This window comes from Heteronotia binoei, chromosome 1 (assembly GCF_032191835.1).
Source record: "Heteronotia binoei isolate CCM8104 ecotype False Entrance Well chromosome 1, APGP_CSIRO_Hbin_v1, whole genome shotgun sequence".
Taxonomy (NCBI): Eukaryota; Metazoa; Chordata; class Lepidosauria; order Squamata; family Gekkonidae; genus Heteronotia; species Heteronotia binoei.
Genome location: NC_083223.1, coordinates 166,005,930 through 166,023,693, shown reverse-complemented (window position 1 = coordinate 166,023,693; position 17,764 = coordinate 166,005,930). Strand labels below are relative to the sequence as shown.

At 44.4% G+C, this 17,764-nt stretch overlaps 1 protein-coding gene across 1 annotated transcript in view; it reads right to left on the bottom strand.

The window, feature by feature from the left end:
- The window catches only part of LOC132574270 (cation channel sperm-associated auxiliary subunit epsilon-like), a 115,172-nt gene that overhangs the window by 10,863 nt on the left and 86,545 nt on the right, over positions 1–17,764 (bottom strand). The window contains exons 10-11 of the mRNA XM_060242661.1: positions 11,963–12,120; positions 9,852–9,905 (exon numbers count right to left, since the gene is read on the bottom strand). Coding sequence (XP_060098644.1) covers positions 9,852–9,905; positions 11,963–12,120 — 212 coding nt within the window. The remainder of the gene's footprint in view (positions 1–9,851; positions 9,906–11,962; positions 12,121–17,764) is intronic.

The window sequence follows — 17,764 nt, the reverse complement described above, 5'->3', positions numbered from 1 at the left end:
CTCAAAGTGAAGCAGGAAATGTGCCTCCTGGAAGTTCCATAGGCTGAGTTTTTGGGCTTCCTGGTGGATGCAGAGGGCATCCATCCAGCACCTGGCAAGGTTTGCGCCTTAGTCGATGCTTCCGAACCCAAGTCCAAGCAGGAACTGCAGGCTTTCTTGAGGCTCCTAAACGTTTACCATTCCTTCCTGCTCCTGAAAGCAATGTTTGCAGAGCCACGTCACTACTTTCTCGACAAGAAAGCCCCCTACGTCTAGGGTCACAAGCAAGCCTCTGTGTTCCAGGCTGTCAAAGACCTTCTGACTTCCAACAAGGTCCTGGTGCACTTTGATTAAAAGCTGCCTGTCATTCTCGCCTGTGATGCATCCCCATATGGGGTTGGCACCATCCTCAGCCACCGACTCCTGGATGGCAGAGAGGTTCCCATGGCGTATTACTCCCACACCCTGACTTCAGCAGAGTGCAACTATGTACAAATTGTTAAGGAGGCGCTGGCCGCAATCACAAGAGTAAAGAAATTCCATGACTACCTCTACAGGTGGCTGTTCACCATAGCAACGACCACAAGCCCTTGCTGAGTCTTCTCTCCTCAGACCGGCAGACCCCCCTCTGATGTTATCTTCATGGGTGTTGCTCTGGTCCATTTTCCTGGTGGGCTACCAATATTCTCTCCAGTACCATCCCGGAAAAGCGATGGGTCATGCTGACACTCTCAGCCACCTGCTGCTGCTCGCCAATGACTCCAATTCGGCACCTGCACACCAGATCCTGCTCCCAGAGAACTGGCTAAACGGACCTGTACCCATCCAGCCATCTTGTCCATGATTGTGATCTGTAGCACTTTATAGCACCTGTTTTATCCATTTAATTAATTAATTATGTAACTGCATTTTAACTGAATTGTAATTTTAAAATTGTTTATTTATATTGTATTTTATGCATATCATGGTCTTCCATGTCTGTGAGCCGCCCTGAGCCCGCCTTTGGCGGGGGAGGGCGGGATATAAAAATAAATTTATCTTATCTTATCTTATCTTCCTGATCGACCCCTGCAAGTTGCAGACATCACCCGCCATTCTGCTAAGGCCTGCATCTTCTCCCGCATTCTAGACTGGGTGGGAAGGGGATGGCCCACCAGCTGGGTGAGCCCAGAGTTTACAGCCTTTGCTTCTCACCAGGACGAGCTTTCTACACACAAGAGATGCATACTCTGGGGAGCCATATTGTATTCCAGATCCCTTGCACCAGTGCATTTTAAAGGTCCAGCATGAAACTCACCCGAGCATTGTGAGGATGAAAGCACTCACCCGCAGGTATGTGTGGTGGCCAAGAATGGACAGTGAAATTGAGGCCTGGGTCAAGCATTGCCAGACCTGCTAGGAAACCTGGCCTGAACCATCTTGCACTCCCATGCAACAGTAGAAGTCAACTCGCAGTCATTGGTCCTGTTTGCACTTGGACTTCGCTGGCCCCTTTCAGGAGCAAATATTCTTTATCCTGGTGGACTCACACACCAAGTGGTTAGAGATGGTGCCAGTTACCTCCACTTCCTCCCTAGCAGCAGTCCAAGCACTCTGTAAGATTTTCTGCATGCACGGCATACCAGACACTGTAGTAACTGACACCAGAAGAGTTCCAAGAGTTTCTGGGCTGCTAACTAATCAGGAACGTCCGCTCTGCTCCATTCTACCCGACCACCAATGGACAAGCAGAGTGGATGGTGTGCACCACCAAGGAGTCTCTCTGGTGGCTCATCCACAGGGATTGGGACCACATTCCCTTTCAGCCATTATGTGACCCCAAGCGCCACCACCAGCTGCAGCTTTGCTAGAGCTCCTCATGGACTGCTGTCTGACGACCCGGCTAGACGGCCTGCACCTGGATCAAGTCCCGGAGCTGTCCGCAGAGTGCCAAGAAGCACCACGAGGGTTCTTTCCTGGCAACTCCATCTATGCCCAGAACTTTGGCAGTGGCCCCGACTGGATTCTGGCCAGAGTCATCTGCATCATTGGCCCAGTATCCTATGAGGTATCGACTGATGGAGGACAAGTCTTGCGCAGGCATGAGAATCAACTCTGCCATCGCATGCTTCCAGCAGAACTGGGTCCGTTGCACATTACTGAGGACCAACTGCCGCCGATAACGCAACAGGAGCTGGCAGATGGCAATGCACAGCCAGACAATCCAGAGCCAGAGGTACCTGTTGCCACAGACATTCCGGTGTCTGCACCCGCTCATACTCCTCTGCTACCCACTAGCACAATTCCACCAGCCTCAACCAGAGTTCTGGACACCTCGCCTGCCCTGAATGTGCTCTGATGATCCAACAGAGAGTGGTGCACGCCAGTGCACCTCAAGGACTATGTTTGTTAGGTGTTGTGGAACTTGGGGGGAGGAGTGTTGTGTAATAAATCAGGAACATTCAAGGATGTTCTACCAGAGACTCGCTGAGCTTGAGGCTCCATAACAAAGCCACCTGAAGTCTGGGTGGTGGCTAATGGGGACTAATAGCTTCGCTATTGTACCAATAGTTGTGGGTAATTGGGAACTGGGTGTGGGTTTTGCAGGCTACTTAAGCAGGGCTGGTTGCCCTGAGCTTCAGTCTTTGTTGCTGATTTCACTAATGCAGAGCTGTTAAACTGCTATTCATCTCAAACCCAGAATTTAACAGACAGGCTCAGTGGAGGGGGTGGAGAACCTCCAGTGGAGTGATGCTAAGCTCCCACAGAGGCAAGATTCATTAAAAAAATGTTTTTCAAGGCAAAGTGTTAAACTATTGACCTGGCTCTGTTTCTTCTACAGATTTTCTGGCTATGTATAAGCAGGAGGAGGGGTGGGGGTTCTGCCAAGTCTTAGGAGGAGAAATAAATCCCATTTATCAGTGGCTCATTTCCTTCTCTCTTGCTTGCTCCTGATGCTCACATCATTGTTTTCTTTCCTCTCCAAACTTCTCATCATTGTTTTCTCTCCTCTGTAATGGCTATCTTTCTCCCCCACCCTGTCATCCCTTCTGTTTTTCCCCTCCAAACCTCCTGTCTCCTTTTTTTCTCCCCCCCCCATTGTGGATGCCTTTTAAATTCTTTCATCTTCTGCATCATGTGAAATAAACTTGTCCAAGTTTGGGGAAAAAATATTCACTATATCAGGGAATATCAGGGCTGCTTGTTCCAATCCATGCAAATAATGAGTTCTCTGAACATGGAAGGCTGGTGGTCCTCAAGAATGACAATGAAATTTCAGAAGCAGAAGCTTCTAATTTTTCCCCCAGAAACGGATTCTGATTAGAGGAGGATAAACTTGATGGTGGTATTTTGGAGGACATACTATTTACTCTAAATACACATGTGGTTTCATGTGGCTAATTTTGTCCAGAGATACTCCTAGCATGAGTAATCAGAGGTTTCACTATAATGTCTGAAATATCTCTCCCTGTGCTTTCTTTTTTGTCAGTTTTAACATCCAGCATAATGAAGAGGTCTGGAGAATTTTACAATTATACCAGGGCTGGGTTTTTTTAAAAAATTAACTTTTATTTTTCTTATTTTTTCAGCTCATGCAAACTATGCTTGTATACCTTACAGCTTGTTGCTCTGTCCTCAACACTGAGTACACTTTATTTATTTATTTGATTTACTGAATTGCCCCATCCCAGTAAGTAAGTTTCTAAAACCCTGAAGGCATCCTAGTGATTTTGTTCTTCATTCAGAATATTGGAGCATGGGAAGAGGGAGAAAAAACTTTGGGGGAGGGGAAGGAAAGAAGGTACCAGCCATCTGGTGGACCATTTCTGCCTTACAGGCCCTGTGTAATTGCATAAGATCCTGCAGGGGCTGGGACTTCCGGGGTTTGGCATCTCAAGATCGGTGGGGGTCCGAGGAGCTCGCTCTTGATGCCCCCGCCAAACCGGGCAGTTGGAGGGATGCCACGGCTGTACCCAAGGAAGGCTTTGGAGGAGTCTTCTGACAGCAAAGGGCTCTACAGGAGTCAGGGAAACAACGGCAGCTGATCTCTGTTCCTTCTGTCTGCCCTGACACTCCACCATCACGGCCGCTATGGCAGCAGTAAGAGATGAATACCTGACTGTTTTCTTCTTCTAATAAGCTTTTACTGCAGCATACTTCTACCTTAACCACTGAAATGCTATCCTGCAAGTAAGTCTTTCTCTTTACTATGACCAACCAATGGATCTTTTGTTATAACGCCAATTGGGACTGTTCAAAAGAAAAAGGGAAAAGGGAGGATATCCTCCCCCCTTTTTCCCCTTGAGGGCAGCTTCCAAAAGACAGTTAATAAATCCAGGAATCATTAAGAGTGCAAATTGGGTTGAGCAAGAAATTCAAACGGATTTGGCATATAATTAAATAAGCTACAATGAGAACATTATTTTACCTTAATACGGTCTGAATAAAAGTTTGATATATTTTCAAGAAGAATACTTTTGATATCTGATTTGTATTGAATTGATTACAACAGGAGTGTAAGAGGAAAGCACATAGCTGGAGGGATTTAGAAAGATAGAGTACTTGGGATTTGGAATTGGTTTTTAACTTTGTTTATTGGACTGAGCTAAATTTCAAAGAAGATGGAGTTTAAATTTGAAACGTGTGATAAAAAAGATATCAAAGCAGGAAGTCGATTGGCTGGCAGAGTTAATACAGGATAAGGTGGGGATTTTTATTTTTAAACACAGTGAAATTGAAAATATATATGAATGGAGCAATGATGGAATCCCAGTGCTGTGGCAGATGAGGTTCAATGTGGCCAAGTGCAAAGTAATGCACATTGGGGCCAAAAATCCCAGCTACAAATACAAGTTGATGGGGTGTGAACTGGCAGAGACTGAACAAGAGAGCGATCTTGGGGTCGTGGTAGATAACTCACTGAAAATGTCAAGACAGTGTTCAATTGCAATAAAAAAAGTCCAACGCCATGCTGGGAATTATTAGGAAGGGATTTGAAAACAAATCAGCCAGTATCATAATGCCCCTGTATAAATTGATGGTGCGATCTCATTTGGAATACTGTGTTCAATTCTGGTCACCGTACCTCAAAAAGGTTATTATAGCATTGGAAAAAGTGCAGAAAAGGGCAACTAGAATGATTAAAGGTTTGGATCACTTTCCCTATGAAGAAATGTTACAACACTTGGGGCTCTTTAGCTTGGAGAAACGTCGACTGCGGAGTGACAGGATAGAGGTTTACAAGATTATGCATGGGATGGAGAAAGAAGTACTTTTCTTCCTTTCTCACAATACAAGAACTTGTGGGCATTCAATGAAATTGCTGAGCAGTAGGGTTAGAACAGATAAAAGGAAGTACTTCTTCACCCAAAGGGTGATTAACATGTGGAATTCACTGCCATAAGAGGTGGTGGCGGCCACAAGCATAGCCAGCTTCAAGAGCGTTTGTATAAAAATATGGAGCAGAGGTCCATCAGTGGCTATTAGCCACAGCATATTATTGGAACTGTCTGGGGCAGTGATGCTCTGTATTCTTGGTGCTTGGGAGGGGGGGCAAAGTGGAAGGGCTTCTAGCCCCACTTGTGAACCTCCTTTTTTTTTGGCCACTGTGTGACACAGAGTGTTGAATTGGATGGCCATTGGCCTGATCTAACATGGCTTCTCTTATGTTCTTACAAAGATGAGAGAAGTGGGAAAAGACCCAGAGGGAAAGAAGCTGAAAGAAATCAAAATGGCAAGATCACGCATAGCTACAAAAAAGAGACAGAAATCAAGCTTGATTAAAATCTTTGCAGGAGGAAGTGACAGCGTGGAGACTTCATCGTTTTTAATAAAATGGACATATGCATCAAAGAGAGAAAAGGCAGACTACTTGAAGAAATCCAAGTTTTGGAAAGCTTTCAGAAAGAAGGGATTATAAACTGTTGCTCTGTCGTGTAATTGGTTAACATGGAATTAATAAAAGGGACTTGATGTGTGACCTTAAACGGCTTGGAAGGGACAATCGACATTTATTGAGACATGTGGCTTTGAAATGGCAATGAGATTTTTAGAATCTAAATGTGTTCTCTCTATTTGTTTTTGGTGTTATAGATCGTATGTTTTTAAAACTAAATAGAATAATTTAACAGAGAGAGAGTTATAGAAGTGTATGATTTTTGCTAGGGGTAAAAATAAATAAGGATGAGAGAGAAGGCCGTTTTTATTTAGGGACTTTCTCCCTTTTATTTTACAAAGGCAAATAGAGCAATTTAACAGAGAGTGAATTATAGAGAGTATATGACTTCTTATTTAGAAAATATATATGCAATAATAAGTATGGGAAATGAGGCTGCCACTGCATATTACATTAGTGATCCTTTTTTCTCTCTTTCTAGTTTTTAAAATAAAATGGAAATGGGAGATATAGTCTCCAAAATTTAATGAAGCTAAATACTCAAATACTTAATTTAGATAAGCAATTAACTTGGGTCAAATTATAAAGGTAGATGACACAGGTATTTGAAAATTTGAAAGAGCTGCTCCTAGTTATTCTCTTATTGTTTTTTTTTCCTTTTAATAACAGATTCTGTTGACATTGAAACAGATAAAGCACTCTATGCTAGGTTTTATTTTGTTTTTTTTTTGTTATTCTTATATTTCCTCTCTTATTATTGAATTAATTAAGGAAATATTAAGGACAAAAAGACTATGTCCATCTTTTCTGCTTGTGATTACTGTTGTTGGTGATAAAATTAGTACTTACTGCTAATGAGGTTAAAAATACACAGTAGGTTTTATTTAGTGGCTGACTTTTTTGCTTTTCTCTCATTTGTTGATATTAAAATGAATAGTTTAGATTTATACCATAAGCAATAAACAGTTAAAATATATAATAAAATAATAAGACTGTAGGATGTAATGGTTGTATTGAGTTAAAATTTAAGACTTACAGGTAGAAAAAATATATATATTAGGTTTGAAAGGTAGAAATGTAAGAGTTATATTTACTGCTTCTCTTTTTCTTTTTTGGGGCTAATTTTTCTTTCTTATGCTCTCCCCAATCACCCTTTTTTGCTTCTGTATCCCTGCATTATTTTCCCCTCTTTATACTGAAATCTAATAAAAATTTTAAGACTTAAGATTCTGCAGGGGCCAGATGTCCTCTGGCAAAGACTTCCACCAGCTGAAAAAGCTCTGGCCTTGTTGAGGACAGCCGGACCGCTTTAGAGCTGGAGATCACCAGCAAATTGCTGCCAGTGGAGAGTAATGCTCTACCAGGGACATAGCGGGAGAGATGGTCCCACAGATACATTGGTCCCAGACCACTCAAGGCCTTGAAGGTCAAAACCAATACCCTGAATCTGACTCGGTACTCAACCGGAAGCCAGTGTAGCTGGAACAGCATTTGTTGTATATGTGTTGTCTGTGGTATTTTCACCAGGACTCACACCACCGCATTCTGAACCCATCAGAGTTTCAAGGGTAGGCCAGGGTAGAATGAATTACAGTAGTCTAGTATGGAGGTGACTGTCGCATGGATCACAGTGGCTAGATCGGAATGGAACAGGAGGGGAGCCAGTTGCTGAGCTTTGGAAGATGAAAAAATGCCACCTTTGCACTGTGCATGACCTGGATCTCTATAGAAAGAGATCCCAGGTCATCATGCCCAGGTTCTTTACAGATGGTACTGGTGTTAAAGGGTTTGGTAGTCTGTGCTCCAGCTCCACCCCTGTTCCCCCCAATTACAGGACCTCCATCTTTGATGGGTTCAGCTTCAGCCTGCTCTTTCTTACCCAGCCCACCATGGTCTGAAAGTCCTTAGCCATATTTTGCAGGACATTGCCTGATTGGTCATCCAAAAACAGATATAGCTGGGTGTCATCTGCATACTGATGGCACCCAAGCCTGACATTCTGTGCCAGCTAGGCAAGGGGGCACATATAGATGTTAAGCAACATCGGGGAGAGGCGTGTCCCCTGAGGAAACGCACAGGAGTGTCCCCTGAGGAAAAGGGGGTGCCTCATGGATATCTCCTCACCCTGTACCACCCTTTGTCCCCAACCATGGAGAAAGGAGGAAAGCCATTGTAAGGCTACCCAGCATATTCCCATGTCGGTGAGACAGTGAATCAGCACAGTATAGTCCACTGTGTTGAACACTGCTGTGAGATTCAACAACAGCAGCAGTGCCGACCTGCCTTGATCCAGCTTTCTACATAAGTAATCTGTTAGGGTGATCAACACAGTCTCTGTCCCATGGCCTGGGCAAAAGCCTGACTGGAATGGGTCTAGCATCACCATGTCTTCCAGGAAATCCAGTAGCTGCTCAGCTACTGCTCTCTCAATTACCTTGCCCAGAAATGGTAAATTCGAGACTGGGGAGAAATTGGCTGGGTCTAAAGGATCCAGAGATTTTTTTTTCCCAGGAGCAGTATGACCACTGCTTCCTTGAGACCCTCCGGAAATTCCTGTCTCCAAGGACAGGTTAATGATCTCCTTCATAGGGCTCTAAATCCTCATCACTGGCCTTAACCAGCCAAGAGGGACACAGGTCAAGTAAGCACATGGTTGGCCTAACAGCACTCAGGACCCTGTTGACATCAGAAGAAGAGAGCAGGTTGAAAGAATTGCACACTGAACTCAAAGATGGCCAAGAGGCCTCCAGTTCACTTACTGTATCAAAGTTGGCAGGTAATTCCTAGCAGAGCGACATGACTTTATCTGTAAAACAGCTCATAAACGCCTCTGAACTAATAGCCAAATTCCTATATCTGTTTGGGTCCCACATAGAGAGGGACATTAAAGACCTAATCACCCTAAACAATTGTGCTTGGTGTGAGCTGGCGGATGCAGTGGAGGATTAATAGAACTTCTTTGCGGCCTTCACTACCACCTCATAGGTTTTCATAAATACCCTATGAGATACTCTTGCTGCTTTGGCCTGGGTCTGCTGCTAAACTCGCTCAAGTCATCTAAGCTCCTGCTTCATCCTGCTAAGTTCCTCCATATACCAAGGGGATGATTTCCCATGGGAGCATAGAGGATGTTGGGGGTAATCTCGTCAATGGCTTCAGTTACATATAACTAAATCAAAATGTTACATACAACTAAACTGAAATTAAAATGTAAATAAAATTAATAATTTTAAATGTCATAAATATACCAAACAGCAAAATTTTGTGTTAAATAATAATCCATTTTATGCTGGTAAGGTTATAGATCTGATAAGACAATAAGCTTTGCATACTTACCTTGTGACCTGGAGTGACCCTTAAAAGTTTAATTTGATTTAATTTAATTTTTCAATTTATATCCCACCCTTTCCCACAAGTGGGCTCAGGGCGGCTTACAACAGAAATTTAACACACCTACAGATTAAAATATAAAATCATCATAAAAGCATAGAGTATAAAAGTCTGAGGGAAGTACAACATATCCACAAACAGGTGTAGGATGGCATGGCCATACAGCAGCGTATGTTGCAGCCTCCAGTGGAATAACACAGCTGCTTTGGCACTCTTGGTGTTCCCAACAGGTCTTCTTGATGATGATTCACAATGATGCCACAATAGCCGCCCAGCAGCCTCGTCTGCAGATGGTAAGTCACTTACACTTCTTTCCATGACAATAATTAACAGCACAAGTGGTAACAAGATTAAGACAATTTCAAGTGGGAGCCCTAATGCGGAGGCTCTTCACATGCCACCATCTTGGGGAATGAAACACATCACTGACCATGACTGGTGTAGCAAAACAGATGGAAATGACAGAATAGTTTTCAAGTCTGCCATTAAACCCATTCATATTAAGCAAGACAACTATTCAGGTAAAGCTATTTGTTGTATGTGCTTTCCAAAACTTTGTATTTTTCTAGTTGAATAATTAATATTTAGCCTGTCCATTTTTAATTACCTTTCAGTGATGCCATATGTGTGGACAGCAAATAATGCAGACAAGTCACAAAAACTGTAAGAAATCCAGAGAAAGCACTATGTGTTACTTAAATATTTCTAACAAGTGTATGTCAGAATACTAAAACATAATGAAAATATCCAAATAAACTGCACACTGATCATTTAAATGAATCACAACAGATTTGTTTAAATTTAGACCAATTCACAACATGCTTCTTGGTCTGAAAATAAGACTGTGTATTTTGGTTTAACTATGGTTCACAGATTGTTCTTGGGAATTATATACTCTGCGTGTGATATAGTGGTTTCTGGCTTTCAGACCTGGCAGATGCTGAGGCTGTCATATCTTCTGTATTTTGATGCATTAGATGTGGATAACTTTCTCCTAGACTAGCACAGAAAAGCTCTTGCTTAGCTTTGTCCCTTTTTTCTCACTTTCTCTTTTTGCCTCTACTGGACCAATGTTAATAGTTTTCTTCCAAAAATAGCATCCAAATAACCAGTGCTTTTTTGTATATACAGTTTGTATATAAAGTTGTGTCAGTTTCCACTAATTACACCTCTCCACCCCGCAGATCCTCACTAGGCTGTTCCTGAAGGTCCACTGTCTCTTTATCTGGCTTAGTGGAGTAGACCAGCACATGAGGATCAGGACCTGGGAAAACCCTCCAAAAACCCCAAATGCTGGTATAAAGTGCCAGCAAGTCCCATCATTTAAAAAGCCCTGCAAATAACTGATTAGCTGTCCTTTCATCACTCCAAGTGGGAAACGCATGTAATGTAATTCAGTAGCTGGATGTGCAATTCTATTTCCCTCATCATAATGACTCTCATAAGAACATAAAAGTAAGTCATGTTGGATCAGGTTAATGGCCCATGAAGTCCAACACTCTGTGTCACACAGTGGCTAAAAAACTCAGGTGCCATCAGGAGGTCCATCAGCGGGGCCAGGACACTAGAAGCCCTCACACTGTTGCCCCTAAAGAGATATCTCAAAAGGGATGTCCCTGAAGACCCTCTGTGGGACAAACATAGACAAGATGTCACTGCATTTCATAACTTGTGCTCATGCACTAAGTAATATCTCAGGCAAGAAGACTTGTCAAAGCTAATTCCCATCATGTTTTTTCCCACCATTTCCCCACTATCACCCTCTAATGTTCAAGTCCACAGAGTGACTGGCAATAAAATAAAGTAAAATATATAGAAAATAATAAAGATCAAGAACAAAAATATTAAATGCATAAAAAACATCAGCTCCAGTTGATCAACACCTTCCAATACAGCAAGGTCTTGGCCAATATTGTAAATACAAAGAGGGAAGTAACCAACCAAGCAGCTCTCAGAAAGGTGTCTAAAAGATGTTAGATTGCTAGCCCCTAGTTTTTAAAGGATTCTGTATGTGCAAGGTAATAAAAATAGCAGAATAAGATATATACTAAATATTTTGTAATACTTATATTACCCCCAAGAAGCCAAAGCAATAATTTCTGCCACTTAAAAAAAATATTGGCTATTGTTTTGAAGAAGGGAAAGGAGTTTCACAAAGGTGGTGAAGAGCCACCTAGAAAACCTCCTATTGTGCATCCACTGTGAGCTTGGCATATAATTAAAAGGTCCCACCCCGAGAGGATTCCTGTGCCTTCCCAGAAATACAGTAATCAAAACAAAAGTTTGCAAAGTCCAAGGCATATTTACAGCTTTTAAAATTAAAATCTTTCATTGAAGTTTGCCTGTTTATTTCTGATTTTATGTATGTTTGTTCTGGAAGATAAGGGCTGCCAAAGTTGTCACTGACCCACAGTGCAACCAGTCTGAGCAAAGTAAACACAGCTGGGTTGAAAGTGATGTGGTGACATTTGGTTTGATGTTGCTGTATATCATTTTATTCTGAGATTGTTTATTTATAGGCCTTTTGAGTGCCTATTGGTAGAAAGATATAAATACAAATTATTTTAGGTGTAGTGGATTATTGCAATCTGCAGCAGCATACACTTCTGAACAATATGTGCAGCCAGCCCCAGCTAAAGTGCATTTCACTAGCTCATCCTGAGGTCACAAAGTCGTGTATAATGATCACCAGGTCAAAATATAAAATGCTGATCTTACCTAAAGTTTGGGTCCAGTATCCTCAACCTGAACAAATAAATGCCAGCATAGTACTGAGGCCAAGTGATAGAATTGATGCCAGAGTGGTTCAAAATCTCATATGGCTCATGCATGTTTCTGAAACGTCCATGTTCAAATTTGAAACAGCTTTTGTAATTCTAGAAACAAATGCATAATTGTTTATCTTTCTGGAAAGTCCCGTACATTCATGTTTTTGTTTCTATACAGTTTGTATACAAAGCAACAATTTGTAAGACTTAATGATATGAAAAAAACCAGAGATCTTGGCCTTCATTTGGGGATTACCAGACAACCCAATATAACATCACTGAGTCATCCATGCCTTGACTAGAGTGTTAGTCATGAGACTAACAAGGAGAACTAAGAAGATGAGGTAGAGACAAGGAAGCAGCAGACAGAGCCAGCAAAAAGGCAAGAAGAGTAGCAGGAGCAAGAGGCCAGCAGTTGGAAAAGAATGACATTTCTCCCTTCAGTAAGTCTTCACAGGTCCCCCTCTAGTAATAGTTTTTTTAAAAAAATCTGTAGTTTATTAAGCGCAATGCACAACCCAGCAAATATGGTAAGAGCAAAGCAATAAATTCTTCAAGAAAAGGAGATGGAGATGCTGAAGAGGCCAGGGCAGCAACAGTAGGAGGAGAAGGAAATCTGCAGGCAAGAGCTTGAGAGGGAAGAGAAGCTGCTGGTGGAGGAGGAGGCCATCTTTTTTGGACCATGTGGTATCCTAGGTAATACAGCCTCTATGTGAACATTGTAACTTCTTAAGAAAAGCAGGGGTTTTTTTGAACAGGAGTGCACAGGAACACAGTTCTGGCTGGCTTGGTGTCAAGGGGTGTGGCCTAATAGGCAAATGAATTCCTGCTGAGCCTTTTCTACAAAAAAGTCCTCTGTGAAACAATGGCGATATCAGGGGTGTGTGGCCTAATATGCAAATGAGTTCCTGCTGGGATGCTTCTACAAAAAAAGCCCTGAAGAAAAGTAATGCCTACCCTATTTCAGAATCAATTAGGGCATGTTTAGCCAACAAGGACAGAAAGAATAGCATTTATCACCATCTTTCTTTTGTTCTTCCATTTGCTGATTTGGTGCTATGCTTAAGTTGCTTGTAATTTTTTCCTTTTAAATAAATATTTTAATCTTTTGATGCTGGTAGTGGATCTCTGTAAAACATAGATTCCTCAACCGCTTTGGGCATGCTATTGTGACAGAGGAACCCCAGGGAGGAGGGAAGCAATCAACGGGTACATGGCCATCTCTCCAGGGGAGCCCCAAAGCAGCCCTTGGCTCTTGTGGTAACCAGGTGCTGGGTAGCAGAAGAGCTTGAGGCCAGGTCTCAGAACTAGAAAGGGGGACTGAGAGCCCTGTTCCTCTCAGTGGAAACCCCTAAAATGACCAGGTGGTGGCAATGAATACCCTAGTGGAAGGAATAGCTTCCTCCAGGAGGTGGCAACCCAAAGGAGGGAGTGGGCAGAACAGGGCCTGCAAGTTAAGCAAGCCTATTCCTTCACACTAGTATCTAATTCTCATGTTTTCTTTTAAGATTTGCTAATATTATAACTCTGAAATGAAAGGGTAGTGCCTAAGGCACAAAGATAGTTTTACTTGATCATTCCTCAAGGAATGAAAATCTGCACCTGTAGACCAGTACAATTATTTAGGGTGATTCAGTCTCTAGCTTCCCTAGCAGAGAGAACTTTAGGTCTCAGTTGTGAGGCATTTGTGAACTTTCGCTGATAAAGTCTTGTTGCTCCGCCGTGACTTGCCCATCACTGTTGATACAGTAAAGGAATTTGAGGCCATGGTAACACCACTCTTGAAGAAGCCATCTTTGGATCCATTGGATCTGGCAAATTACCACCTGGTTTTGATCCTTTCATTCCTGGGCAATGTGACTGAGAGAGTGGTGGTCAAGCAGCTCCAGGGTCTTGGAGGACACATCAGCCTTAGACCCATTCCAATTCGGTTTCAACCCTGGCCATGGGACAGAGACAGTGCTAGTTGCCCTCATGAATGATTGCTGCAGACAGCTGTCTGTGTGGCAGGAAGGGAAAGCCCTCCCTACCTGCACAGATCCTGGGAAAGGCTTCTTCTTAGGGGGGTGGGGTTACCACCCTGCAGAAGAAGCTCTTCCAGCCGGGTCTGTATGGCGAGGAGGAAGAGCCCTCCCCACTTGCACAGATCATGTAACTGGCTTCTTAAGGGGAGGAGAGGCATGTTCACATGCCTCTCCAATCTGTCATCCCTTCCCTGGGCTCCCCACCATGGTGGAACACTCACAGAAGGGGAGGTCAACATGTCTCCCCTCTCTGCCTTGCCTTCCCCTGGAACTCCACCACAGTGAAGTCCCTGGGGAAGGGGAGACATGTTGCCCCCTTCCACTGGTCAGTTTCACCCCCCTGCTGGTCAGCTGTTAGGTTTAAATGGATTAAACCTAACAGCTGATCAATGGGGAGTGAAACTCCATTATTAAGGTTGCCAAGTCCAATTGAAGAAATATCTGGGGACTTTGGGGGGTGGAGCCAGGAGACTTTGGGGGTGGAGCCAGGAGACATCGGGGCGGAGCCAGTAACAAGGGTGTGACAAGCATAATTGAACTCCAAGGGAGTTCTGGCCATCACATTTAAAGGGACCGCACACCTTTTTAAATGTCTTCCTTCCATAGGAAATAATGAAGGATAGGGGCACCTTCTTTTGGGGCTCATAGAATTGGACCCCATGGTCCAATCGTTTTGAAACTTGGAGGATACTTTGAGGAGAGTTACTAGATACTATACTGAACATTTGGTGCCTCTACCTCAAAAAACAGCGCCCCCAGAGCTCCCAAAACCTCCAGATGAATTCCTCATTATACCCTATGAGAATCGATCTCCACATAGAGAATAATGAAGTACTCAGCAGACTTCCCCCTCCCCCCCATTTCTGGCAACACTGAAGGGGGATTGGCCTCTCTACTCACGAGCTGCTGCCAACTTCTTCAAAGTAACACAGACACCCCATCCCAAGAGGAAGCCTTTCAATCAGCGACTGAAGCCTCCGAAGGTAGAAACGCACATGGTTCTCTGGGGGCAGAGCTCCCCCCCCTCCGCCGGCCAGACTCCCTGAGGAGACGCCTGTAGCAGCCGGAGAGAAAGCAAGGACTATGAGTCCCAGCATGCACCTCGCGAAGGGAGGCCGCGCCATTTCACCCCCCCTCCCACTTCCACGTTTTTGGAGATGGGGGGAAAAGGCTGCTAATCCAGGGGTCCCCCAGCAGGGCGGGGGGGTTGGGAAGCCTATCCATTATACACTATTGGGACAGTCCCCATAGAGCAGTGATGGCGAAACTTTTAGAGACCGAGTGCCCAAACTGCAACCCAAAACCCACTTATTTATCGCAAAGTGCCAACATGGTAATTTAACCTGAATACTGATCAGTGCTAATCAGTGTAATATCCAAGGCAGCTTCCTCTCTCTCGGCTTGACTTCGCGAATGAAGATTTAAGAAGGGTACAGTAGTCCACGTCTGCTGCAGGTTCGCTGGTGGCTGATAAGACCAATACGGGACAGGCAGATCTGGCCACAGTGGCTACAGGGAAAAGTCTGATTTGGGGTTGGTGCTCTAGCAGTGCGATTCTTCCTCAATCTCCTTTTGTCCTCAAGACCAGCTATGCGTGCGTTCTCAAAGGAAGAGACAGCCTGGTGGATGGTGTGCCTCCATGCTTTGCAATCTGAGGCTAGGTCAGACCACTGGTGATGGTTGATGCGACAGGTGCCAAGGGATTTCTTCAAGGAGTCCTTGTACCTCTTCTTTGGTGCCCCTCTATTTCGATGGCTGGTGGAAAGTTCACCATACAGAGCAATCTTGGGAAGGCGGTGGTTTTCCATCCTAGAAATATGCCTTGCCCAGCACAGCTGCGTCTTTAACAGCAGTGCCTCGATGCTTGTAACCTCCGCCCTCTTGAGGACTTCAGTGTTGGTCACAAAGTCACTCCAGTGGATGTTGAGGATGGTGCGAAGGCAGCGCTGATGAAAGCGCTCAAGGAATCGCAGGTGATGACGGTATAAAACCCACGATTCGGAGCCGTAGATGAGGGTTGTCATCACAACCGCTTTGTAAACATTGATCTTTGTGCCTTTTTTCAGATGCTTGTTGCTCCACACTCTTTTGTGCAGTCGGCCAAATGCACGGTTTGCCTTTGCCAGCCTGTTGTCAATCTCCTTGTCGATCTTGGCATCTGAGGAGATGATGCACCCCAGGTAGCTGAACTGCTGGACTGTCTTCAGAACTGATTCACCCACAGTGATGCAGGGAGGGTGATAATCTTCCTGGGGTGCAGGCTGGTGGAGAACTTCTGTCTTCTTCAGACTAACTTCTAGGCCGAATAGCTTGGCAGCCTCTGCAAAGCAGGACGTCATATGCTGCAGAGCTGATACCGAGTGGGAGACGAGTGCAGCATCATTAGCAAACAGTAGCTCGCGGATAAGTTTTTCCATTGTCTTGGAGTGAGCCTTTAGTCGCCTCAGGTTGAACAGGCTGCCATCGGTGCAATAGCAGATGTAGACACCATCGTCATCATCTAGATCTACTGCGGCTCTTTGAAGCATCATGCTAAAGAAGATCGTAAAGAGAGTTGGCGCGAGAACGCAGCCTTGCTTTACACTTGTGCCTATTGGGAAGGGCTCCGAGAGGTCGTTGCAGTGTCTGACTTGGCCTCGCTGGTCTTCATGTAGCTGGATGATCATGCTGAGGAACCTTGGGGGACATCCTAAACGTTCCAAGATTTGCCACAGGCCTTTCCTGCTAACGGTATCGAAAGCTTTGGTAAGGTCGACAAAAGTCACATACAGAGCCTTGTTCTGTTCCCTGCATTTCTCTTGGAGCTGCCTGAGAACAAATACCATGTCAGTGGTGCTCCTGTTAGCTCTGAAGCCGCACTGGCTCTCTGGGAGGAGTTCTTCTGCAATGGTGGGCACCAGTCTGTTCAGGAGTATTCTGGCAAGGATTTTGCCTGCGATGGAGAGGCTGAACCGGTGGAGCAGTTGGAGCAGTCTGACTTTTCCCCTTTGTTCTTGTGTAGAGTGATGATGATTGCATCGCGAAAGTCCCGTGGTAGTTTGCCTTGTTCCCAGCAGGTGACAAGTACTTTGTGAAGTGTGCCCCCATGCTTCCAGATCTCTGGTGGGATTCCATCAACTCCCGCTGCCTTGCCACTTTTCAGTTGCTTGATGGCTTTAACAGTCTCTTCTAGGGTGGGGATCTCATCCAACTCTGTTTTCACTGGTTGAAGTGGGGTGAGGTGGATTGCTGAATCTTGAACTATGCGGTTGGCACTGAAGAGAACCTGAAAATACTCCGACCACCGGTTCAGTATGGATGCCTTGTCTGTGAGGAGTACTTGGCCGTCTGCACTACGCAAGGGACTCTGAGCCTGATATGATGGGCCATATACTGCCTTCAGGGCTTCGTAGAACCCTCTTAAATCACCAGTGTCTGCACACAGCTGGGTTCTCTCTGCAAGCTTGGTCCACCACTCATTCTGAATGTCTCGAAGCTTGCGCTGGAGGTTGCTACATGCAGCGCGAAAGATTGCTTTTTTCCTGGGACAGGAGGGCTGAGCAAGATGTGTTTGGTAGGCAGATCTCTTTTTCGCTAGTAATTCTTGGATCTCTTGATTGTTCTCGTCAAACCAGTCCTTGTTCTTCCTTGTGGAGAACCCAAGGACTTCTTCAGAGATCGACAGGATGGTAGTTTTTAGGTGTTCCCAGAGTGCTTCTGGAGAAGGGTCTGTGGGGCAACTGGGGTCC